General features: G+C 40.1%; 1 protein-coding gene across 8 annotated transcripts in view; it reads left to right on the top strand.

The window, feature by feature from the left end:
- LOC130561137 (RNA binding protein fox-1 homolog 3-like) overlaps positions 1-27,014 on the top strand; it is a 142,423-nt gene that overhangs the window by 39,580 nt on the left and 75,829 nt on the right. For 4 of the 8 annotated variants that reach the window (XM_057345289.1, XM_057345291.1, XM_057345286.1 and 1 more), the window contains one exon: positions 21,581-21,690. In XM_057345289.1, the coding sequence (XP_057201272.1) occupies positions 21,581-21,690 (110 nt within the window). Of the gene's footprint in view, positions 1-8,141; positions 8,239-21,580; positions 21,691-24,189; positions 24,424-27,014 lie in introns of those variants that run through there. The other 4 variants (XM_057345292.1, XM_057345288.1, XM_057345290.1 and 1 more) reach the window with 3 other exon arrangements.

Genomic DNA, 27,014 nt, shown 5'->3' with positions numbered 1-27,014 from the left:
TGTGTGAGTGTATTTGTTTAGGAGTGTGTGTGTAAGTGTATTTGTCAGTGAATGTGCGTGTGTGTGTGTGTGTGTGTGTAAGTGTGTTTGTTTAGGTGTGCGCGCATGTGTCTGCGTGCGTGCGTGCATGCACGTGTGAGTGTATTTGTTTAGGAGTGTGTGTGTAAGTGTATTTGTCAGTGATGTGTGTGTAAGTGTGTTTGTTTATGTGTGGGTGGGTGCGTGCGTGCAGATTTCTCACTGATACTCTCAACATGAATATTATTCCCCTGGATTATTTTACGCTCGCGTGATTTATGAGCTCCACGCTCTGCCTGTGATGGTCATAATTAATCTACATGGCGATGGGCAGAGAGGCCGAGGACTGATGTATGCACAACATATGGCTGAGAGAGAGAGAGAGAGAGAGAGAGAGACATTATCTCTGCACCACGGCTCTCGGCTGCTGAATCAGCGATGTACCGCGCTACACCACACGCTGAGCAACAGAGCACACAATCACACTCGCCAGCTCTTTCTTTTCTTTCATCTCCATTAAAGCTCAGAACATTTGCTCATGTGTTTCTTCTGAATAGCTCCGGACACTCGGTGGAGATCCGTGTTACGTTTCAGACTGTTTTAAAACACAATAAATCGTAATCTGAAGCATTAATGTGGGATTGCATAAGAAATTTGTTGAGAAATGTTTCAGTTTTTTGGACCAGTAAGTAACCACCTAGCAACCAAAAACCTTAGCAACTGTAGATGAATGTTGTGGCATCGTACCTGTAACATTTGCACATTCATCCACAGTTCAAGAAAAATATATTTTCTAAGTAAATCTATTTTTTTAACGTTCGTATTCCTGGTTTTACGTACACAATTTTATTGCAATTTGTAACTATTTTACGAAACGGCTAATTCGTGCGATCTTATTATTACGTTTTAGTGTGAATGAGATCACCATACCAGGTTTAGGAAGTTTTTTTTCCTAGTAATTCGCACGTTTTTGTACAATTCACATCGTACAAATTCATTCGAATTAGGCACTTGATAAAATCGTTACGAATTTCCGTTCGCTCGCATTGTTTGTACACTGGATGCGACCGGCACGACGCATCCAACAAACGACTTGTTGTTAATGGGTTTGTCATGCCGCGCCGCATACAGTGTGGACAAAATGTAAAATTATAATGGGTTCAAATGGGTTCTTTTGTCGTGTCGCGCCACGTCCCGCGTTGACACGGTGTTAGTCTGTTTCAGCAAAGTTTGGATGGGATTTCTCTGGTAAGATTCCGTTTTATTGAAGTTCTTGATATAATCCTCCAAGCCTTTCTTCTGGATATCCCCGAGCTTTAATGGAGGAGAATCCACACGCTGCTGTTCTCTATCAGGTCCCGTGAGGCATCTGTAGGCGTTCCTCTGGAGAACAGAGCCGACAGAAAGAGACACGGCGAGTCTTTTTGTGTTTGTTAGAGTCGTATTGATTACTCCTAATTACATTTCTATCAAGTCCGCGGGGAATTCAACTCCACCCGCGTTTTTGCTCGAGAAAGAAAGCGTTCGGTCGAGCACGCTAACTTCATTTGAGACACCCTCTGAACAAACTAAGATTGGATTATTCAGAGGATTTCTTTTGTGTAATTGCGGCTCATGCAAGTTTTTATGCTGCAGTTTGGCCGCATGTTCGGCCGCAGCGGCGAGGGAGCTCCCCCTTAATGCATCTCTCACTTTCAATGTTTGGCGGCCGGGCTATTAGCAGAGATTAGAGATCGAGGAGCTGTCACGGCTCGACGAATGAAGGACCGCTGTTTTAAATGATGAAATGGATTGTTTACTGTCTGTCGGGTTTAAATGACGCTGGTATTGACGGGTAGGGTCGTTCTGGAGACGATTACTGGAAAAACGCAATCCAGCAAAGTCTGTCTCAAACCGTCGTTTCCCATAATGCACTGCAGGCGTGACAGCCAGATTGATGTTTGAGAACGGCACATTTTATGGGGAAATATGAGTCACTTGAGATCCAATCTGTTAAACGCCTTGACGAAAGAAACTGAAGCCAACGCATTAGTTTGATGCTAAACTGGAAGATTTGGAAACTGGAGCTGTTGGGGAACATCAATGAATATTCATCTAAAGACTTTACGCTCATATGTGTCATATTTGTGCTGTTAACGTCAATATAAGATATGATGAAACAATCATATCTGCATATATAAGCATATATGAAAATTGTACAGCTGAACCGCGTTTGATTGTGAAAGCTTTCGTCAGGAAAACAATCCTTTTTTTCCTCTTTTAAGTAAAGAAAGAATCTCTTTTACAGTTTCCAAACCTCTCAGGTTTCTTACAGTGTTTCTTTCAGTTATGTGCAATACAATCTCACGGCAAAACTGTAACTGTTATGCGAGGTAGATAATTTGTTCGCTCTCATTCGTACATTCTAGTACGTTTTGCTTTCGCAACAGTGAAGTTAGGTTTAGGGGTGGGGCCTTAGTATTGCTTTTTCTAGTAATTTTACGTTTTTGTACGATTTACAACGCACAAATTCATTCGAATTAGCCACCTCATAAAATAGTTACGAATTCCTGTGAGATCCGTTTGGGTTTACGCCTCAACAAACGTGCATGTTTTGTAAAGTAGATCTCATCGCTTCTGGTTCAGCATTGATATGATGCAGTTTTACTTTGGATGCCTTCAGGAACTACCGAAAAGGAGCGTAGGTGAGCGTTAGGATTGTCCCACCTCTGCTATGTTATTGGTTTTGACATAGACGTCTTCTTCAATCTATTCAGCAATCAATGATATTCAGATATTCAAATAAAAAAGAATGTGAACATTTAATAAACTATTTATGTTAGCACATCGCCTTAAAGTTCATAGTTCCGTCCCCGTCCCTTGTCTGGCAAGCGCTTGTGGCGAGACTGGTTTTCTGCTTTGGTCGTGTGATGTTTGACATTTACTGTAAAATTGTTTATAGAAAAAAAACAATGCATAAAAATCAAAGAAGCAGCCTTCTTTCGAAGTCATTATTTTTTTTAAAGGAAATAAGTGAAAAGCTTTCCTTCAGTCTGTGGTGATGGTTGGATGTGTATTGTCTGATCCAGACGGTGATGTTTATAGTAAAAGATCAGACGTGTGAATGACGTGTGAGTTTACACAACACACACAGACGTCACATCACTGAAATCTACAGCTGAATTCTGTTCAGACCTTGACACTAGCGTCTTGTTAAACTCCTCTTTCTGTTTATAAAATTACTTTACAGAATGTTGTTAGTTCAGAGATACAATATTTTCTCTTTGTTTTTTATTCTTTAGTTGTCATGTAATTGAACTCTAGGGGGTCGATCAGATCTCAATCGATCTCGATCAAATCTGATTCTTGTGTATTGATCTCGAGATGCATCTGATTCGTCCTGTAATCATGCGTTTCAGTGTCGAGTGACACACACACACGCATGCAACACACACTTTCATTAGTTTATTTAAAATATCTATGGAGGACATTACATAGACATCTAGCGATGGGAATCGTTTGGTCTCTCACGATTCGATTCAGAATCTAGGGTCACGATTCGATTCAGAATCGATTCTTGATGTACTAATTAGCATATTTGAGATTTAAGATGTCATCGCGTCACGTTTGCGCTCAGAGTCAGACTAGTGTTGGTACTTTGGCTTCTACTCTTAGAACTGTCACATATTGTATTTTAATACAACTGAACTGCCCAGTAAAGCCATTCTCATTGAAGTATTCTGCTGTCAAACGCGACTCAGTAGTGCTTCGTTAAACGACAGTCTCTTCCACGCATTGCCACATCGTATGACAAAATCATCATACACATACATTTAAAGAGCGGTTATTTATCCAATATTAGTGTAGTCCTGTGCAGAGCTATATGCTTCGCTGTGTTTGCGCGTAAAAGGTCCGGGTGTAACGTGAATTCTTTTTGGGATTTTTTAAAATTTGTGAATCGATTCGAATAGCTAGCAGATTAAATCTATATTCATAGAGAAACGATTTTTTTCTCTCACACCGATAGACTTCTATTGTTTTAAATAAACGCAAACATTTATTTTGGAATCGATTAATCGTGATTTTTTGTGTGTTTTATAATATATGTGTGTGTGCCATTTATATTTATGCGTATATAAATACACAAACACAAATTATATATTTAAGATACAGTATATCTGTAATATGCAATATATTTAAGCAAAACCCTTTTTTATATTTATGTAATTTTATCTAATTAATGTCATTTTTTTATATTTTACATGCGTATATACATGTATTTTGTTATGTATACATGTTTGTGTGTGCATTTATACGTACATGTAAATATACACAGCACACATACATATATTATATAAACACAAACATTGATTTTGGAATCGATTAATCGCGATTAATCGATTTGACAGCCCTATTATAAACAATAAGTAATAAACAACATAAACTTACCCTAAAAGAAACAATTTACTATTTTTATAGTGTTTTTACAAATGAGGATGTCCCCAAAGGGGAGTTTTGCTTGGATTTTGCTCACTTTTGGGTTCAGATTTGTTCCCTAAATCTCATGAAGTAGGCACTGTTTCCTCAACACATACAATTCACAACAATGACTTGAATTGTGCGTCATTTTTTGACAATGATATACTTTAATACACTGTAATATTTGCCTCTTAAGGTCCCTGTCATTAAAATAAGCTCTTTTGTTTTCAGGGAACTAAATTGATCACCAACGAGGAAAACCTAATAAGGACGTACACACGTGTAATGCTGATAGATGATGAATCAGTCCATCACGCGTGTGTAATTGTTCTTGATCTAATGAAAGGAAACACACAAACACGTTTAATAGCTCTCATCTGTTACATATTTTTAATGATTCCTGCCCTGGCCAGTCGTAACATTACACTTTATATCCTGCACATATGACCATACTTTATCATCACTCCTGCAGGATTCATCAACATTATTATATCTAATGATAAAGCTTTCATAAAAAACGTCAGACTGAATATAAAACTGGTGTTTTTGTTGTAGCTCTTTAAACCGACACACATCTTTTAGAGGACAGATTGTAACGTGTGTTCAAGCTTACATTTCAGCTTTGAGCCGACACATGTTTGTGTGTCTCTCATCACACTGAAGCCTGAAGTTCATGTTACAGACGAAATCTTGCAGCTTGTGTTTTTTTGTGCGTGTGCGCAGCGGCTGATGTGGATTGATAAAACTAGATTCAGCCTGAAACCCAAACCAACATCAACAGAGACGAAAACAGGTCACCAGCTCAGGGAATGCGCACGCGTCTGTCTGTCTGTCTGTCTGTCTGCATGTGTGTGTTTTTGTGCTTCTGGTGTATTGCGATGCATTGTGGGATATGGCAGTTGTGATTCAGAGTTCTGGTTCAGATTCGAAGAGGGTTTTCTGTACACACACACAATTATGGCATCAGTTTTGTGGGACGATCGTCTTCCGCTGGTGTTTTCTGTGACATTAGGGGACGCGTGTTGCGCTGTTAGTCTGCATTTATATTCATTTCTGGGCAGGACAAGGAAGAATCATTTATAATGTGTAAACAATGTTTACAGTTACTCACACACCTTCCGGTACTGCGGGGCTTTTATTGGCCCTCCGAGAGCCGAGAGAAGAGGAGACGCATCTTTGCTCATTACCCCGCTGAGAGAGAGAGAGAGAGAGGAAAAGTGAAAGTGAGAAATAAATCAAGAGACTGGAACAGATCAGCACATTTCGGAGTCGAGATGTTGATTGAATTGGACCATTATTTCATATTTAAATACAGAGCGGTAAGAAATGCTTGTCTTTGTCATCTTTTGACAAAACTCTTCATTATCGCCACCCTTCCCAACCAGCTGACTCCATTCTGCCGTGGAACACCCACTTCACACGGGGAGTTTAAAGGCTCTCGGGGATTCTGGGAAATTCCGCCCACGTGCAAATGTGTAGAGAGACAGACAAACACGCACACTCTCCAGACTCTGAGACTGAAGCATTTAAAGTCTATCACACAATCTCCCGAGACGCAGAAACATATGGACGTCCTTCACTCCATGACTCTTACAGTCAGAGAGAAACGTTATGTTAAATGATCTGTACATTTCCGAAGGAGACTCGCCTCTAAAACCAGATGCTGTGATGCGTGTGGATGTTGCTAGGGTGGTTTTCTGCTCGAGTCAAAGCTTGGGAGAAAGCAGACTCGAAACGTTGTGAACAAAGTTCATTGCAGTCATGAAATGATACATTTCCACGAACATTTATATTCAAACTGTATAATGACCGTGCGTATGTTCAGTAGGGCCCTATGATTTCCGCGATGCCGAAAACGCGGATGGAATCGCAGAAACCAGACATGAAAACGTAATTTGCTATATAACACTGAATGGCACAGAATCTGGCAAATGTGTTCCTTCTTAACCAGGAAGTAGTGTTGAACGGCTAACAAAATGTAAATTGTGCTATAAATAACGTAAAGATTATTCCGATGCGGTTGAAATAATCTGTTTGTTTTGCGTGTCTTCGGTTGCGTGTACTGCACGCGTAATGCTCGTGTGGAGCTTTCAACTGCATTGAAACAACTGTCAATCACCCTTTACAGCAACCCGTCAAAATAAAAGTCTAGTTAGCTTGAATAGTTATAACACACCCACATTTCACCACACCATCCCCTTAGTTTTTTTATAATTCGACCACTGAGAATATTAGTTACTATAGTGGCTGTTGTGATTTCTGTGTCCCAGTGGTTTAATGCAGCAGCGGTAACAAGTGCTCGTCAATCTCTAAAGATTGACCAATCAAATGAAATAAAGACCGGGTTCACAGAATTCCAGCCAATCAAATTACAGAGACCATGCAGAATACATCCTATCAAACTAAGGAAAACAGAACTTTCAGACAATCAAATTGAAGGAGGCAGAACTTACTATCGGTAGGCGGGCGCTTAACATGCGCGAACTCCAATGCGAGGATTCAGTTTTATTGATGACCATGTAGTGAGATGTAAGAAGGCAAACATAACGAAGCCAACGGTTTTACAATAAAAATGTTAAATGGTAAGATACAGAGATGCAAACTACTTAACTTTTGCGAGTTCTGCTGTGGAAAACTTCGAAAAATGAAAAATGGTTTGTCACATAATTTGAGACGTGTGTTCGAGTTAACATCTCTAAAAACACACTGAAACGGATACGATTATAGCATATGAGGCATAAGATATGACTGTGTGTGTATATAGGCCATTTTATTAGCATGGAATAATTCAATAGACTGCAGAACTATCATCACAGGTAATGAAATGACTTTTACTTTTTCGGTCAAATTTTTATTCAATGTATCGTTTTAAAAAGCTTATTAAGCTCTTTGTATTAAGCTACTTACTTATTAAGCCCATAAGAGTGAATGTTTTCTCTCCTCTCTTCTCGATTTATAAATCCTAAACACTCACTTTTTAAGAGTTGTATAATGTTGATTTTGGACTTTATAGCTGAAGTAAAACAATATTTGTTGGCAAAGTCTAGTCACACCATTTCATGGTCAGTTTAAATACATTGCCTTATATTACAATACCTTTTATGTAGGCTTTTATGTCATTTTGATATCTGTTTGTTGCTTAGACTGTACTGGCCTTTAATGTTTTATTGACTTTGCGAGATGGCATGAAACATCTTAAAAAACGTTTACATTCATGAATTATAGTGCTTATAGAATGGTTTGTGCATCAGTGCGTCGTTGTGTTATGTTATGTTGCGAGCTGGGTTTTGTGGGCCGCTCCTGCTGAAGAAGTCCAGGGCCACTTTTTACTCCAAATCCGCCCCTGGTTCAAAGTATCCTCTGTAGGTTTTTATTATAGTTTATACGTGAATACTACAGTTTACTTAAATTTTTTTTCATGTGGGCTAATATATTACTCACAATTGTTCAGTAAAAGATGGAAAACACGGAATCCAGAAAAATAAAAACAGAAAAAACGGAATTTGGGAAAAAATAAAACTGATTTCATAGGGCCCTAGTTTAGCAGGTTGTTGTATTTTGTACCGTACATTGTACAGATGTTTGTAGGGTAAGAACTGTAAAGGAACAGCATTGATGCAACACATTGAATGTTGTATCTGTATTTCTCTTTTCAACACTTATAGAAGACAGAATAAGTGATGACTCTCAGGGGTCTCCGGACGTCCCGTTCTGACGCACAAAGCATTACACAACACTAAGATGAGTGGAATCTGCTCGGATGTAAGTGCACATAAAACACGCACAAGAAAGCTAACAGACACTAGCAGATGGATAAGAGAGAACAGGAGATTTATCAAAAGCCTTTTTTTTGCTTGTGCAGTGTGTTGTATTGCCCGAAGAGAACTCTCACACAGTATCTAACATCAAACACAAGACCCCTCTGAAGACCGGAGGTTTCTGCCTTGGGCCAAACCATATTTAAAATCGACGTAAGAAGTCTTTTTTTATTCGCGCTTTCTTTTTATTGAACTTATTGAATGCGTTATAATGTCAGATGAAGCATTTAACAGTTCACCTAAAAATGAATATTATTTTATTTATCCCCCATGTCATGTCAAACCTGTTTTGAATTTTCCACAGAACATAAAATCCTTTTTTTTTAAGAACGTCGATAACCAAACAACACTGAACCCCACTGACTTCCAATGTATGAACACAAAACGCTGAGACATTTCTCAAACTATCTTCTCCTTTTTATCTTCTCAAATACAGGTTTAAACCCACACGAGGGTATAAAATGACACCAGAAATGTTCTTTTTGGGTGAACTATCCCTTTCAAACACAACTGTTAAATGAATCGTGAACGATGCAGCTTTCACGTGCCGTCCGTGTGACTTTTCCGTCGGACGAGAGAAGAAAGAAAGGAAAAGGGAAAAAGTGAAGTCATAACATCAGTGAGCCGCAGACCGAACGCTGGGCTGTTGTTAAATCAATAAGTGGTTATCTTTAACTGGATAAGCACTTTGGAAACTAATTGAAAAGGGCTCCATTTAGCTCGCTCGGCCTTTAATGGGAACGACACTGCTGTTCAAACAGAAGCCAAACATTCTCCGTGTCCTGAGGTCTGAATCGTGCTCGTTCACTAAACAGTTTGTCTTGAAATCTCTCTAGCTTTACTCCTAAAGACCCCAAGGCCAACCGGAAATTGGCCGCTGCCCGTGTATTCTGTGGTTCAGAGCGCCTGAATGGAGCGCAAAACCATTTTTTAATGTCCTACCTGCCGTTTTAATGCAATCACATTTGCATAAATCTGAGGTAAATTCTTTGGGCTACGGCGTGGCGGCTCGGGCATCCGAAGTGTTTGGGATCCATAATGTAATGGCTAACATCAGTTATCTGACAGTCGGGCTTACAGAAAATATTGATTTATCTTTAAGCAAATGTTCTTAAGCTAAAATCCAATCAAAAGCTTTAGTGGCGGAGAGCCAGCGAGCTCTGAAGAGAGAGAGAGAGAGAGAGAGAGAGAGAGTATCACATCTTCAGACTCCAGACGCTGGTGCCGGAGTGACACACCAAAACATCTCAAGCCTTCACTCAAAAGAGTTTATAAGAGCGTTAGATTTTCTTTTTCAGAAGTAACACTGCAAGTAATCAATTTCTTTTGTCTTGTGTTCCTGTACAAATATTTCTTAAAACAAGAAATTCTCATATCAAGATGAAAGGTAATAAAACATTAGGAAGGTGTTTAAATATTATGCCGTCATAAAATATCACGCCTTGTTTTCTGAAACAAATGATCAAAATGAAGAAAACTATTAGGGCTGTCAGTCGATTAATCGCATCCAGTTTGTGTTTACATAAGATATGCTTTAATACTGTGCATATACATTTTTTATCCATAAACACAAAAACGGACACATACATGTACACATATTTAGAAAATATTATATTAATGTATTTATTTATATTTACCAATAATTTATTTTATATATAAATGTTTATTTTTGCATGTATGTCAATTTGTTTATAAATACAAAATTACAGTTTGTCTCGATTGCTAACACACAATTCATGAAACAATTCACCATTTTCTGACAACTATAAAAGCATTCTCAGAACAATAAATCATCTTGTAAAAACCCCACACAAAACCGTCCCAATTTTGCAAAGGTTTAACCACGTTCTCATTCAGAAAACACACAATATAATGAACTGAAGTGTGAAGATGTAAACTCAAATGGCACACATTTATTCATCAGTAAACATTCAGTAGCAACACTGATGACACTCCATTCAGAATCTCAGGATCATATCAATAGGAGCTCATCATCTACAGGGCTTTATACTACTTAAACATGCAGTATAGAATTACACTACACACTTTATATGAGAGACATTTCACTTGTCTGTATCCAGTAAACTGTAGCACCCTCAAATTTGTGATCGTCAAGTTTATTTGGAGCATATTTTACATGTTCTGTATTATTGCAGAGAGACGACTACTTGCAAAAAAATAGTTTGTCAGAAGACCAAGAAATTGCTCTAGTGTCCTGTAACGAAATTGGGCCGAAGGTGCATAGGATGCCATGTATATTTATATGTTTATGCAATTGTATTCTGTATTGTGTTGCATACTCAGTTTATACAGTTTTTTGAACTTTTCTTGTCTTGTCTACGGGGTCGATCACATGGAACACGTTTTTTACTGTTAGACGTGCCTCTTTTGAATTGTTTTCAGTTGGCAGGGAGTGTTTCGCGCGTTGCTTATGTGCGCCGCTTATGCGTTGCATAAGAAAGAAACGTAACTCTAACGGTGAATTTCCACTACAGCAGAGCGTGCCGCTGGCATTGCTGAGACGCGTTTGCTTTGAGGCGTGTCATTAATTTTACGCTAACACGCCTCCGAAATGAATCCACCATTTGCAAGCAGTCGGAAACATACGTCAATCTTGGCTTGCCTACTGTCTGCAGCGATTGGCTGTCGCCCGGCGTTTGTCGCTTGATATTTGCATAAAGTTAAGAAGAGCGTAACTTTTTGACGCTCCCAATGCCTTCTCCGCCCCGCTGTCGGTCCCATAACGGTGCGTTTCCACTGGCGCGGAGCGTGCGGAGCAGAGCGAGTGTTTTCAATTCTTTTGTATGAGAGCTGCGCTTGACTCTCACGTGTTGCGTTATGGGACCAACAGCGGGGCGGAGAAGGCATTAGGGGCGTCAAAAAGTTAGGCGACAAATATCAAGCGACAAACGCCGGGCGACAGCCAGTTGAAAATGCTCGCTCTGCTCCGTGGAAACGCACCATAAGCCGAAAAGCGATTGACGTCATGCGCCTTTTTTCCTATTGTCCAATCGAATGAAAGTAGAGGCGGACCTTCCGATTTGGTGGCGGAACTTTGCAGTTGCTTGAAACATCCGGAGACGATGAAGGAGAAACCTGTGTTGGCTGACGCGGGTTAACCGAGCTTGTACCTTTTTAAAGTTTCTGATAACATGACAGTTAGATTACGCTCGCGCTGTAATCCTTGACTGACAGGGCGGTGGTTTCCGTGGTTTCCTAGCGCTGCTCTTTTCAAAGAATCAACCAAAAGAGCAGCGCAGCGCGCCCGGCGTTTTCAAACATGAAAAGCACGTTCTGTCTGATCGAGCCCTGATTCATCTACTTTCATCTAAGATTACTTTACACTAGGGTTGCATTCGGCTCTTTCTGCACTCTTTTAGGTCGTGTATTGTAATAGACACTGAGCTGTCAAATGACTCCATTCTTGAATCCCAATGAGAGGTTTTAGTAACAGTGTTTTGAATTGATCTCACCTGCAGTGTCTAAGACTATGTTGTAGTGTGAGTGTTTCTGAGGACTTGTGTGTTATATTTGGGGGAAAAGTTTGCTTTTTCAGCAAGCTTCATTTTGACCCAAAAATAGGACGTTGAGGGAATTGGGCGAGAAGTTACGAATTTGTGTTTGCGGTTCAGAGAAAAGGAGCCATCATTTCAAGAAATGTGTTTAAGCAATGGAGAAAAACTGTGACATGTACAGTACACAGACATTGTGCAAACACAAACTTTTCTTCTGGATGCGATTTATCGAGATTAATCGTTTGAGAAGAAAAGTAAAGACAATTTTGAATAAGGGGTCAACTCTTCATCAAGCGATAAATTGGAAGTCGTTGTCTTGGCCGCTTTGGCAGGTGTTTTAAAGCGTAGATCCCTTTTTCATTTGGGTTCTCGAGTAAATCTATCTTTATTTAAGACGTTTAGATGTTTGTACTGGAAAACAAGACAAAAGTAAGAACGTGCAAGTTGCAGCGATTTATCTTACTTTGAGTATTCTGGTCATATTCAACATAAAAGTTTAAACGAGGAACGATTTCGAATTTGAGATCACAGCATAACAAAATATGAAATAAAGAACCTTCTTATCTTATAGGCGCAGTGATTAAAAATATCTACAAATGAGCTTAATTTACTTCATTATTGTAATGAACTTTTTTTTGCTTAATTGAATGCAATTGGTTTGCCGTTTCTTGATATCGGAGTTAAATCTGTATCCGTCTCTCATACTGTCTGATATCAGATCCTCACAGCTATGAGGATGCAGTGAGATACAGCTGATACAGTAACTACATTACCCATCAGTCCGCTGGTCACGTCATGTCTCTTTAAGGGTTTGGTTGATGTTATTCTTGACCCCACCTCAGTATATTTCCTCCGAGCACATGACCCGTGTGTTTGTGTGTGTATGTACAGGCTGAGCGGGTTTGGGAATGAACGGGTTAGGACACCATCTGGCTGATGTCAGCGCTAATGGACCCGAGCAATTACGGCTGACTTCCAGTGGACGCTCGGGATGAGCGGCTGATGCTGATGTCACATTACATTAGCTTTAGAGCCGGGGTGTGCTTACAGGTGGATGTTGCCTATTAGTTTCAATGATCAACAGAGATGCTACACGAGCCGGACTGTTGACTAACATCACTCGTTATGAAAGCACAACACTCGCTTTATGACCAAACATTATGCTATAGAGCACTAGTTTACTACTGTACCGTATGTAATGTCATACTACTTTTAATTAAACAAAGTTCATTATGCGTGAACAATTGTTAATAACCATAGATAGTGTATGTCGATGCTGACCACTCAGCAAATCGGGGAACGGTCAACATTTATGTTGCGTAGGTTGCATTGAAGTCTCACTGTAGAAAGTTTTCAGCTTCTGGTTGTAAAAAAAACCGCTGAGATTTAAATTCCTGAAGAAAAAGGATAACCCTTCACGGGTTTGTGTTTTATTTGTATGAACTTAGTATTGCAGTATTAAACTGTGCCCTGATAGCACACTTACATCTAGACATCTATTATTTGATAACATCTGCAAGAAGTATTTTTTTGCATTTAGAATGTATGTAAAATTTCCCTTTCTAAGATGTTTATCAGATGTTTTCCAGACGTCTTCCAGACGTGCCTGTGCTGTCTGGGTGGTCACTTGGTAATGCGGTGTTGCAGTAGCTATCACTCCCGTCTTACTGTACTGTGCTAGTTTAGCGATTATAATGTTTAGATCTACACACATAACAGCAGGTGACATTGATATTCATAACGATTAGTTCACTCTCGAGTGTTCACAGATCTGCTTTGACTGTCCCAATATGGCGGATGACTTACGCACTAGTGAATGACGAAAAATATTCGTCAACGACTATTTTTCCAGGACTATGACGAGACGAAAAATAAGGCCATTAAACGATGACTAAGACTATATCGGCACGCAATATCGTTGACAAAAAATTATGAGACTAAAATGTAGTTGTTAAATAAAAACTCACCCAAAAAGTCTTTTTAGTCGTTGTCGAAAGAAATTGAAGATAAATATTACAGATTTATGTTCGAACCTCTGCTGTACGAGCGTTCATGTTTGCGATCGCCAGATGACAGGAGTTCAGATCCCCCAAACAGGGATGAAAGGTTAAAACAGTATACATTTTCTGCCCAGTGGGAGACTTACATTGTGCAATCTGGCAACCACACGCCAATGCTCTCACTGTGGAAGCCCCGTTTTGGATCTCAAGTCAATAAACAAGAGTTTAGCGAGCTCCAGCCGCTCCGTGTTCTCTCATAATTGCTTAAGCCGCGTTGATCTCCACTACATTGTTTGTTTGCGATTGTGGTTGCTGAATAAAGACATCCCACCTCGCGAAGACCATGAGTCCGTCTGTAAGGTTGGATGTCTATGAATAGGCCTATGCACTTATCAAACCTCTGCGGATATACTTCTTAGATGAAGTTGAATAAACTGCACATGATTTGAAATTCTATTGACTTGTGCTTATTGGTAGAAGAGATACTTATACCGAAATTAAATATAAAAACAAACGACAACAATCACTGCGATTATAATTTTTAGAATTAAAAAAATTATAATTTTAACGATTATACAGCATGGCGAAAATGTAATTAAGTTTGTATTGACTAAAACGAGACTAAAATGCATAGACATTTAGTCGACTAAACTTGACTAAACAAAAACATGACAAGGATAACTAAGTAAGATAAAAACTAAAAAGTATATTTGTCGTGGGACTAAAACTACGACTAAAACATAAAATAGCTGACAGAATTAACACTATTACGTACAGAGGCCAATAGAAGCAGATGCTAACGAAGCTAGGAATGTAACGATTCACCGCGAGCCGGTTGAAAATCGATTATAATATGTGACGATTTAAGCCGGTTGAGATGTTATTTGAATCGCAATACATGTTTTGAACAGCAGGGGATGCTGTGTTTACTGCTAACTTGGAAAACGTGGATATACTGATATTTCTTAAATGTAAAAAAATCCAAGAAAAGCACAGACCAAGTCTTAGTTTGTTTATTTTAAAAATACTTTTGTATAATTCATATTGATTTGATTTGGAATTTGTTTTAAAATTGCAGTTTAGTTTTGTTATTTGACATAAAAGCTAACATCGTTGTCACATGACCTCCTGAAGTTGCATGTTGAATTCAGATAGTGTCTTAGAAATTTCTATTTAATTAACTTAGATTTTCGTCAATCAATTGATAATATTTCATTCAGTGTAGTGGTCACATTGAGTGTAGACGCCATTGTTGGTTACAGTATTCTACATAATGTAATAGTATGTTGTTTCGGAGATATCTGGGATGTCGCACAGCTATGTAACATGTTAAAGAGTACATTCCTCAATATTTTTAAGGGCTTATTTTGGTTTATGGAGTGTCCGACAACAAGTTTATGTACATACATGATGTAAAAATACTATTATTTCGTAATAATAAGCAGTTTTTATTACCTTACTTCTTGACTGACTCTCAAATGATTCGTTCCGCGATTCATCTATGTAATCTCCGCCTTTCCGCCAGCGTAGTCTGATCTGATTGGTCAGATAGTGTAGTCTGCTGTGATTGGTCAGATGGTCTAGTCTGCTGTGATTGGTCAGATGGTCTAGTCTGCTGTGATTGGTCAAATGGTCTAGTCTGCTGTGATTGGTCAAACGCGTTCAGCATGTGTCTCAAATGGACCGCCTATCATTACTGCTGTATTACGGTTTGCAGGTGGTTGGATATTAACAGTGTATAGAGAGAGATGGCGTCGATTTTACCTTACCAGCTCGAGCCCGAGTCTGACGAATCATTCTTTAATCCTTATACAGATGCCAGTAAGAAAAACGACTGTTTTAGACACTTCTCTTGTAACAGTTAGTTATCACGGCATACAGTGTACGGTGTTCGTATCTTCAGATGTTATTATAACTATAGTACACCACGCAGTTCTTGAAATAAAGACTTTGCGAGTTAATATGGTTGAACACTTACATTAGCGCAACGAGTTTATAGCTAACGTTAGGTAAACAAACAGTAACAACCCCAAAAATAACGGTAACGTTAGCTAAACACAGACATGAGATAACGTCACACAAATTTAATTTTAAGTAAAGACAAAAATAAAGAGTCACACTTACAGGTTGTGATTCGGTGGAGCTTACAGGTCCAAATAAAGTTGGTATTGCAACATCTTTTAAGGAAAGACGTTTAATGTATCCTGCAGTAAAGGCGCCAAGATTGATGAAGCAATCTTCGGTAAAATGACGCGCGCAAAGTAAAACGTTCGGTTTATACTCCTTTGGTGTCGTTTGAAAAATAAATAGTAACCATTTTTTCCTCAGAAGTTCTTCCTTTGGTAGTGAAAATAAGACTGACTTAATTTCACTACATAGAACACAGCTTCTCTTAGACATGATGCACACGTCACGAACGAGCTAGTACAGTGTTTGGGGAGGAGAGAGTTAAGTTTTCGCAGTCAGTAGGCGGGGATTTTTCTAGTGACGTAGGTACATTGTGGTTAAAGATTCGGACAGGTCATGGCTTGTTCGCGTGATTCAGAGTCGATTACCTTTTTTATAAGCTAATAACTTTGTTATTCGTTCACCTTCGGATTTACAACTTGGCAGATTGCTTACATTCAAACACGGCAAAATTAAACACTTCATGAAATGTATTTTTTAGGATCTCGAGGAATGTACTCTTTAAAGAGTTGAGCGTCTTGGGCGTTCTACCCTTGAACGTGTCTCCCGGCTTCAATTAGCTGTGCGATTGGCTAATGCAAGTAATGGAATTGCATGTAGAGGCGCATGAGGGCGTCTGCCACGCAAATAACTGATTTAATGCAAATCTTCGGCATCACTCCTACTGCCAATTAAAGCTAACCGCTTTTAGCCGTAAGTGACTTTATTACATTAGCACGCCGCGCCTCTGACTGCATTACTGATGCTTTAATCAGTCGCTAATCAAGTTAACACAAATGACAGACGGAGGAAAGAAGCAAACATCTCAGTTGAGCACATCACACCTGCGTACCAAATCTCAAAGTTCTTCACCCAAAAAGGAATATTGTGTCATCGTTTATTCACCCTCAAGTCATTTCAAACCCGTGTGAGTTTCTTTGTTCTTCAAAACACAAAAGAAGATATTTTGAAGAATGTTTGTAATCAAACAACACTGAACCCCACTGACTTCCATTGTGTGAACACAAAACATTTCTCAAAATATCTTCTTTTGTGTTCCACTGTAGAAAGAGTCGCATACAGGTTTACAACCGCACGAGAGCGAATGATGACAGAATTTTGATTTTTGTGTGATCTATCCCTTTAAAACGCACAGACTCCCATAGTAGGAAGTGACAGTTAACGTAACTGTAAATATACGATTTCTACAAGTACACAAGGAAAAGAGAAACCGATTTTTTCCAGCTTGTCCTACTAGAAAACTCAAAGAATTATGAGCACGAGGTCATGTCAGACTGGCTTTATTTCAGCATGGAGATGCACACAACTACATCACACATATCAGACACACCCCTGCCGTCAAAGTGAAGTCTGTGTGTACAAACACAAGGCACGGTTTCACTGCAACCCCTCTCAGAACCCCAGCGCTTTAAAACACAAATACTGCCCCATTACACTAATGACTCCAGACCAGATCATCCTGCGTTTGATGTTACTGGGAGGAGAAAATGGCTTTGTGCGGCCCGTCATCTGAAAGTAGAGCTGTCTGGCTAAGCTTGATAAATCTGTAATGCTCTCCGGATCGCCCCGAGACATTCCTTACGTTCTCCTGTTCAATCTTTCGTTGCCTCTGCAGTTTACGGGCTGTCGGGCGCGTGCACACGTGTGTGTGTGCGTGTTTGCCCGATGGGCGTGAGGGGTTTTAAAGATGCTCGGCTGTGATGGATGAAGCTGAACTCTGACGCTTGTGTTGATGAAGGAGATGAACTTTAGATTGAAATCACGTTTCAGCCGAGTTCTAGTTGATGATTTGCTGAATTGAACTGGTTTGTCTGTGCAGATCATTATTCGCGTGCATGTTTAATATGAAATATGTGGAAGATCATCAGAAACAGCTTTCACATGAACCAGACTCTGATTTCAAACTCTCTGGAGTCTACACCAAACCTCGAGTATTGTATTGCGTCCTTTTCTCTTCTCTTTCCTCTCGTTCCCTCCCCCTCTTATCTTTCTTTTTCGGTTACTTTATTATGTTTAGTTGAGTTAAATTCATCGATTCAACACAATTCTCGATTGATTTTTTTGATTTCATTGCATGGTCCATGTGAATTAATGCGTCATGTTTTTAATCCCAAACCTCAATCAGGATTAGTTTCCTTTGTGTATTGATTGCTTTTAAATTATGGAAAAACTGATTTTTATTTTTTTCTCACATTTTACAATTTTCCATTTTTTTCGTTCGAGTCGACACTCTTGAAGAGGTGACAGTAGCCGGGTTTCCATCACCAAGTTGGCTCCTGTTATTGCCAACTTTGAAAAGATTGGCATCACATTTGGATGGAAACCCGGCGAGTGTATTGTGGTGCCCTGGTGTCCTCTGTAGTGCATGTGCAGATGTTAAAATATAAGAAAACTTCTGCACCAAATGATATCTTAAAGATGTTGTTTGTGTGCAACCCATGCATACTCAAGAAATGGCTTTTTGAATGGCTGTCCACGGTTTCTTTCTCTACACAGAGATGGCTGTTGATCAGTCGTTTGTACAGTACATTCATTTCACACAGAACTTCAAACACGGCAGCGCTGTGGTTTTTCAAAACCTCACTTTTCACAATTTATTTTGCTTTTTTGTTTTTATAGTGTGTTTTTTTTTCTTATCGTGCTAGTGCTCGTGCCTCATGCGAGTGTAGAATGTGCGCAGGCGTAAGAGTCGGCCGGTCTGATAACTCGACTCAAACCCCTGACCCTGCAGATTACCCCGGCAACAGCCCGTCGCACCGGTCACCAGAAAACAGGAGAGGACGCAGATCAATGGAAAGCATCTCAATTAATCTGCCGGCAGGTCATTGATTGTAGTTGAAGTAGGTAAACAAGCTCATCCGTTTAAAGGCCTTGATCAGTTAATAATCACTTTGCAACACACACGCACGCATGTTGGGTTTCCATGTTTTATGGGGACATTACATAGACGCAATGGTTTTTATACTGTACAAACTGTATATCATATTCCCTAAACCTAACAATCACACACAACTGTCTGCTCTTTTAGATTTTCACAAAAAGTTAATTCTGTATGATTTATAAGCTTGTTTCCTCAACCAAAAAATGTCCCCACAAGGACAAGGGTTTTGCATATTGCCATCTTTGTGGGGACATTTTGTCCCCATACCGTAGGGTTTACCCTTCCCACACACGCACGCACACACATGCGCACACACGCAGACACACACACGCACGCACACAGACACACGTACACATACACACACATACACACACACAGACGCGCACACACACACACGTGCGCACACACATACACACACACACACGCACAGACACACATACTCAGACACACACACGCCCACACACACGCACACACACAGACACACGTGCGCACACTCAGACACACATACTCAGACACACACACGCCCACACACACGCACACACACAGACACACGTGCGCACACGCAGACACACATACTCAGACACACACACACGCACATGCGCACACACACAGACACACACACGCACACAGACACATACACAAACACACATGCCTTTTGTGTTTGGACTCATATCGTTTAAAAACATGATTGATCTTTGGAAATAATAACATGACGTGACGCACATGTATCTGAACATTTACAGAACCACAGACTTCCAGAACTGCCGCTGAACTCCAGCGTGAACTGCGGTTTACTTCATTATCCTCGTAATGTTCAGATTTAGTAAATGACATCCAGAATTCAGCATAACAGCCACCAAAAATGAATATTAATACAAACTTGGATGAATAATACAGTGGGTTTAAGTAGATTACGGTGCTAATGAATGAATAAATGATCATTTATGACAAATATGCGTCACCCTCCCATGGTGCTTTGCATTATCCATGTGAACGTATCGATGCTTCTATGAGCAAAATCACACGACGGACACGGAGAGAGTGCACAGCTGTTGACTTGTGTTTTTAGTGCAAATGTTCTGACATCTATAAATGTTTTCTTTGTCACTGGTGTAGTTTGTGTTTTTGTGGTGAGAGAGTCAGATGTGAAGGACAACAGTGTTGCTTCAGTGCACGTTTAATAACTCATGCTGTCGAGTAAATGAAGCGTTGTGTAGTACACTAACACACACACACACCTCACTGTCTCAGCCTGAATTATTCAAAACTTATTAGATAGTTTCTTTTCTCTGAGCTGTACAATGCTAATGAAAATCATTTTGCTCTCAATACAGAGTTTGTATTTATTCCTCTCTCTCTCACACACACACACACACACACACACACAGAGACACTGCGGCAGAATACCACACAACTAACCATAGATGTCTCACTCATCCCTCTCTCTCTCTCGCTCTCTCTCACTCTGTGTGTGTAGTGTTTTATCGCTGTGTTAATATTTGATGCAGTCTGTACAGAATGCTGTCGACTCTGCAAAAGAACAATTCAAAACTGCCTGAAAATCAACTGTGCAGTGCTGTTTGTGTGTGTGTGTGTGTGTGTGTGTGTGTTAAATCCCCGATGACATCATCACTCGTTACACTACACATCATTCACATGCTCTTCATTCATTGGTGGAGAGACGGCAGATCTTTCACTGCAGGTTTATGTGTAGAAATGTTCTGTCTCTCTACACCGCACTTAAAGGCATACTTCACCCTAAAATGAAAATTCTGTCATCGTTTACTCGCCTTGCAGTTGTTCCAAATCTGTATAAATTAGATGGAGAAAGATATTTGGAAGAATGCTTATACAGATTTGGCTCCCCGTTGACTCTCATAGTAGGAAAAAATACAACGGTAGTGACCCAGAACTGTTTGCTGTCCTACATTCTTCACAAAAAGAACACAGAACAAAGGATATGATAAAGTATTTTTTCCTACAATGGTAGTCAATGGAGGGCAAGATCTGTTTGGTTATACGCATTCTTCCAAATATCTTCCTCTGTGTTCATCAGTAATTTATATAGATTTGGAACAACTCGAAGGTGAGTAAATGATGACAGAATTTTCATTTTTGGGCGAAGTATCTCTTTAATATACAGTGTTATATTCTTATTATATTGTTACAGACACTTATGGTGTGTGTGTGTGTGCGGTTGTAATAGTTACATCGTGTCTTTGCAAATGGCAGCAGAGCCTCTGTAATGGACATTTTGCTTTTAAATAATATATGTGCTATCAGCACAGGCTGTGTTTCTCTCTTTGTGTGTGTGTGTGTGTGTGTGTGTGTGTGTGTGTGTGTGTGTAGATAAGCCAGCTACACACTTGCTTTATTTTTATCAATATAAAATGCTAAAAAAAATCGTGCCGCATCTTTAACATCTTCCTCGTTTCCCCTCAACACCATTTACCTTTCAAGTCTCTTTCTCAGATGTTTCTCTAGGCCAGAGATCTCAAAGCGTCAATGATACCCAATATTTCATATCGATTTTTCCGTTCAATACATTTCTCAAAAACTTCTACTCTCGCTGTTTTGATTTCTCGGAGGGATGTGATGAGAAACATCTGAAGTCCGTTGGGCTATGTGCGAGAACATCGCAGTAAAAGTCTTTTAATCAGTTTGTTGAATGTACTGAATGTTTTCTTCATGCCGTGTTGTCAGCAGGTGGTCTCTGTGCGTCCAGCGGTGTAGCTGTGTTCAGGAACGTGTCGAGCGGGGGGGTCCTGGCCGATCACCTGTGGCGAACCGGACGTCCTCTGTTCATCACACTGGTGAGATACTGTACATACATCCGTTTCATTTCTCTACATACAGCTCATGCTGAAGAAATGAGTTTTGCGAGTCGTTAGTGCATCCATGGCTGAACCGTTCCTTTTACATAGGTATGACATCACTTCCTGTCAGTACTGTACCTTAGACTGCAGTGTGTGTGTGTGTGTGTGTGTGTGCGATTAATGCTGTGAAGAGTATTCTTTTTTTATAGTTTGGAAAAAAGAAGTGTTAGGTTTCAGCAGACTTTTATGTAACGTTTCATTTTAATGTTTGCGTTTATCTTTTCTATTGGAGTTTTTGGTGGACAACATCATCACACCGCATACATATTTACATGCGTCTTTTCTTTTTATTCGATGTTTTGAAAAACTATAGATGCTAGCGTTTATATGAAGTTGAGATACTGGAGTACACAAATCCATCAGACTGAAGTTTAGAGAACACACACTTTCACACAGCAAACTACATTATACAACACTACACAACACTACATCGGTTTTGTAAAACACCACAACGTCTATATGAGGAGACATGTAATATTTATCTCGTCCCGAAGGACTCTCTCTCTCTCGCTCTCGCTCTCTATCTCTGTGGTGAGGGTTAGTTTGTGGCCTGCAGGCAGATAGCGATGATGTTTAAAATCACTTCTCTTCAGGAGAAAAGTTTACGGGATGATCTTGTGAAAAAGGCCACATTTCACCCCAAAACCAGATCAAATATTACTGTATAGATTCAAGATTCAAAGAAGCTTTATTGGCGTGATAAAAAATTTTTTACATTGCCAAAGCACAGAAAAAATTAATGTAAACATGCACAAATACAGATTAAGATATATAATGTATATAGAATATACAGCCATGGAAGAAAATGAAGAGACCATTTCAAAATGATGTTTAGTTTTTCTAAATTCACTATTAATAGGTACTGTATGTGTTCAGATAAAATGATTATTTTCGTTTCATTGTGTGAACTACTTAAATTTCCATTAAAAATCTTGCTTCTTCTACTCGCATTTATTTGCAGAAAAAGAAACCCGTAGAAACAGGTGAAAATAACAGAAAAGATGCTCTGGTGTATTTTCTGAGACCTCAAATACGGCAAAGAAAACAAGTTCAGATTCACTTTTAAGCAATCATCATCAGTCATATTTCAGATATTTCACTCATATTTATTATAACAGGAAAAGTTCAAAATTGATTCTTTTTATGTGATACCCTGGATTCTCATCATGCTGTTGGATGACTTTGTCACTCCTGAGGTTTGATTTGGTTGAAATTCAACAGACTGGAAATGACCACAATACATCTAGAAATTATGATTTAAATTTAAATTTGGAATGCTCTCTTAATTTTTTATTTTTACCTATGTTTTTTTTAACGTAAATTAAGCCTGGACTGTTATTTTCATGATAATTTTCTTTAAGCCAAATATGCTTTTTCTTTTGTTTTTGGGAGTGAAATATGAGAGATTCAGCATTCTCTGTGTATGTATGAGACACAGATTCACGGTTTGTTGTTTTAATATCGAGACACGCTGCATCTATCACTTTCATTTGATTCATTTTATTCCTCTGTGGTGGCTGTCGGGTTGCAGACGGCGTATCTGTAGAGGATTGTGGGTAGATTCTCTTCTCTCACATACACCATCAATACTGTCATTAGAGAAAACCCCTTTCTCTCTCCCTGTCTCTCTCTCTCTCTCTCTCTCTCTCTCTCTCTCTCTCATCTCTCTCTTCTCCCTGTTTTCCCTCTCTTTCTCCTCTCTGTCTCTCTCTCTCTCACTTTCACCTCATACTCTCATTAAACCCTCTTTTCTCTCTCCCTGTCCTCTCTCTCTCTCTGCCTCTCTCTCGTAGCTCGTCTCTCTCTCCTCTTCTTTCCTCCTCTCTCTCTCTCTGTCTCTCTCTCTCTCTCTTCTGTGCTCTCTCTCTTCTCCTGCTCTCTTCTCTCTCCAGTTCTCTCTCTGCTCTCTCTCTCTCTTCTCTGCTCTCATCTCTCTCTCTGTCTCTTGCTTCTCTCTCTCCTCTCTACTCTCCCTGTCCCTTCTCTCTTCCTCTCTCTCTCTCCTGTCTCTCTCTGCTCTCTCTCTCTCTCTCTCTCTGTCTACCTTTCTTCCCTCTCTGTCCTCTCTCTCTCGTCTCTCTCTCTCCCTGTGCTCCTCTCTCTCTCTCTCTCTCTCTCTCTCTCTCTCTTCTCTTTCTCTCATCTCCTTCTCCTTCTTCCCCTCTCTCTCTCTGTCTCTCTCTTCTCTCTCTCTCTGTCTCATCTCCCTCTCTCTCTGTCTTCTCTCTCTCTCTTCCTTTCTCTCTCTCTCTCTCTCTTCTCCTCTCTTGTCTTCCTCTCCTCTCTCTCTCCTTCTCTCTCTCTCTCTCTTCTCTCTCACTCAATCTCTCATCTCTCTCTCTCTCTCTCTCTCTCTCTCTCTCTCTCTCTCTCTCTCTCTCCCCCGCTGGAGGCTGCTGTTATCCTGCGCGAGACTCAGAAAGCAGAAGCAGTTTTAAAGTGCGGCTGCTGTAAGAGGAGAGCGCCATGAAACTGTGAGAGACGGAGAGAGATCTTCATGAGTCCCTTCACATGAGAAACCACAGAAACCGCTAAAAAGTGAGAAACAGCGTTTAGGAGGAGTGGAGGAGAAGAGAGGATCCGTCCTGAAGTTACGAGAGAAAGATTGAGAAACCGGGAGACGTTGTGTGTCGAGGGCTTTTGCGGGCCGAAATGATGATGTACTTTTGGGTGAGTACTGCGCGGTGGGAAACGCTCACGGATGAAAGTTTATTACAGTAGAGAACGCTGATATGACTCGGAGTTCTCGGTTGTGTTTTCCGACATGTTTAAGACTGATAGTATCATCTTCTAGTATGAAAGTGATAAGAAATGTTCTTTCATAGGACAATTTATTCTTATTGCAACTTAGGATAAATAACTAAGGTTTTTTTTTACACGGAGCAAGTAGAGAAAGTTCTCTGATCAGGACAAGCGCTGGTTTTTCTCAGTCGTTTTATTTTCACGTAGTGAGTTTGAAATGAGCATTTCATTGTTTCGCTGGAGTCGGGTGGTTTATGGAGCGTTTGCTAGATTACGTTCTGCCGGACGGTGAGAGACGCTCGCTGATCTGCTTCACCAGAGATTCTGTTGAGAATATTTCATGTGAGAGATCAGAGCTGTGTTTCTATTATAAAGTGTCGAACACAAAGACGTCCAATAGACTATGTCGGCTTTAATGACTTTTATGTGAAAATGTGATCTTTGTTTTATTTGCTTTGCCTTTCATTTCTGAAATACGTCTTAAAAAACATCTTATGTGCTTGCCAACCTCTTCCATGTTGCATTTATCTTAAAGAGACCGTTCAGTCAAAAATAAAAGTTCTGTTATCATTGAGTCTTTCTTCAGTGAAACACAAAAGAAGATATTTTGAGAAATGTCTCGGTGGTTTTGTGTTCACACAATGGAAGTCAATGGGGATCAGTGTTGTTTGGTTATCGACGTTCTTCGAAATATCTTCTTTTGTGTTCTGAAGAAGAAGGCCAGTCACCGTGGATTGAAATGATCTGAAATGACATTCTTTTTTTGGTCTACCTTTAATATAGATCTATTATATTTGTTTTCGCAATATATTATACTTTTTGTTATGTACAAGGAACAAATAAAACACTTTCATCTAGTTCAGCTAAACAATCTCAGAGACATAAGAGTGAGAAACAAGGAGACAAAACTCTGAGAGACATGAGGTGAATAGTGTACAGGTGTGTGAACAGTCACCTGTCTGTCTGTCTGTCTCTGAAAGCTGCAGTGCATTATGGGAATTTTCTGCGTTTGCTCCTCATTTGAATATTTGTTTGGGAAACAGATGTTCATTTTGAGAGTGACACCTTGGGCTCTTTGTCCCCTGCTGTTCACACACACACACACACACACACGCGCGCGCACACACACACACGCGCACACACACACACATGGACACACACAGATGGACATCAGAGAGTGTTTAGGGTTCAAACCCTTCACAGCGGCATTAATCTCTGAATGAAGCTTCGTTTAAAGAGAAACATGCTCATGTGATGGAGAACTGAATGAGACAAACGTGAGATCAGTTTTAACCCTGAGAGAGAGAGAGAGGGGCATGATTTTTGTGTTTTTCCTTAATAATGAATAATTGAAGAGAACAGGGACTTTAGTGTGGAACAAGGCATGATGGTAATGGACGAGAGAGAGAGAGAGAGAGCACCAGCACGGGGTTAAAAGCCATAAATTCTCCAGATTTGTAACATATGGCGTGTTGTTTGTGGGTTTGTATAATTCCTCCCCTCAGGACGTGAGATGTGGAATGAGATTGTCGGATGTTCTGACCAGAGGCTCGGCCCACGTTCCTGCTATAATACAGCACCTGCTTCATATTGATTAACCATGAGATTTTCATAAACATGTCTACACAGAGAGAGAGAGAGAGAGAGAGAGAGGGCTGCTTGGTGGAAACACGGCTCGAGAGCGTCGTGTTGTGTACAGAAATGCACCTGACGTGATCCAACAAACCCCGCTCAGGCCAGCGCATGTCAGTGCATGGGCATCATTCGTGGCGGGGATGCTGATCGTCATGACGATGACTCTGATAGTCTTTAGTTTCCCAGCCGTTGTTGTTGCTGTGTGGCCGGCAGCGTTGCGGCCAGGAGAGCGCTCGGGCCGCTCCGCGGGGACAGATAACATCGACCCGCGTTTGATCTGTTTGCTGAGATTTATCATGAAGAGCATCATCCTGTCGTCTGTGATTGACTGCACGCGCTGCCCGGAGAGCACTAACACGCTTCGACTCGACACATGTTCAAACACACACACAACAGACTCTAGTTTCATAAAGTTTTATACATCACAATTCATGCCCCCATCCATAGATATAGATATAGTTATACGCTACACTACGTCTGATAGTTGATACTATTTGATTTGAAAATGAGTTATTTTACATGCTTCTGGTATGATGTCATGAGTCTCTTCTCCAACCGTGTTTTCCTTCAAAAATCGCTTTACCATTAAGAGTCATAAAACTGTTTAATCTGGTTTATATTGTCACACCGGGAGCCACTAAAGCCCTGCGGTGATGTGTGTGTGTGTGTGAAGGGCTGTAAAATGTGAGCACACGGTGACATAAGTGTTATGGGATATTGACCAATTTTTGGAGAGTTTATGGTACTAATCAAAGGCCGGCGTGAGGCGGAGATGAATGTGTGTTTGTGTCTGAGAGCAGAAGGTCACAGAGAGGGTGTGTTATGTTTCACAGAGAGAGATGGAGGACACGTCTCGTGTCCATGTGCTGCTGTTTTATATCGGT

Source organism: Triplophysa rosa, linkage group LG11, assembly GCF_024868665.1.
Source record: "Triplophysa rosa linkage group LG11, Trosa_1v2, whole genome shotgun sequence".
NCBI classification, from domain to species: domain Eukaryota; kingdom Metazoa; phylum Chordata; class Actinopteri; order Cypriniformes; family Nemacheilidae; genus Triplophysa; species Triplophysa rosa.
Note: the sequence above shows the minus strand (reverse complement) of the source record. Positions and strands in the feature narration are given on the sequence as shown.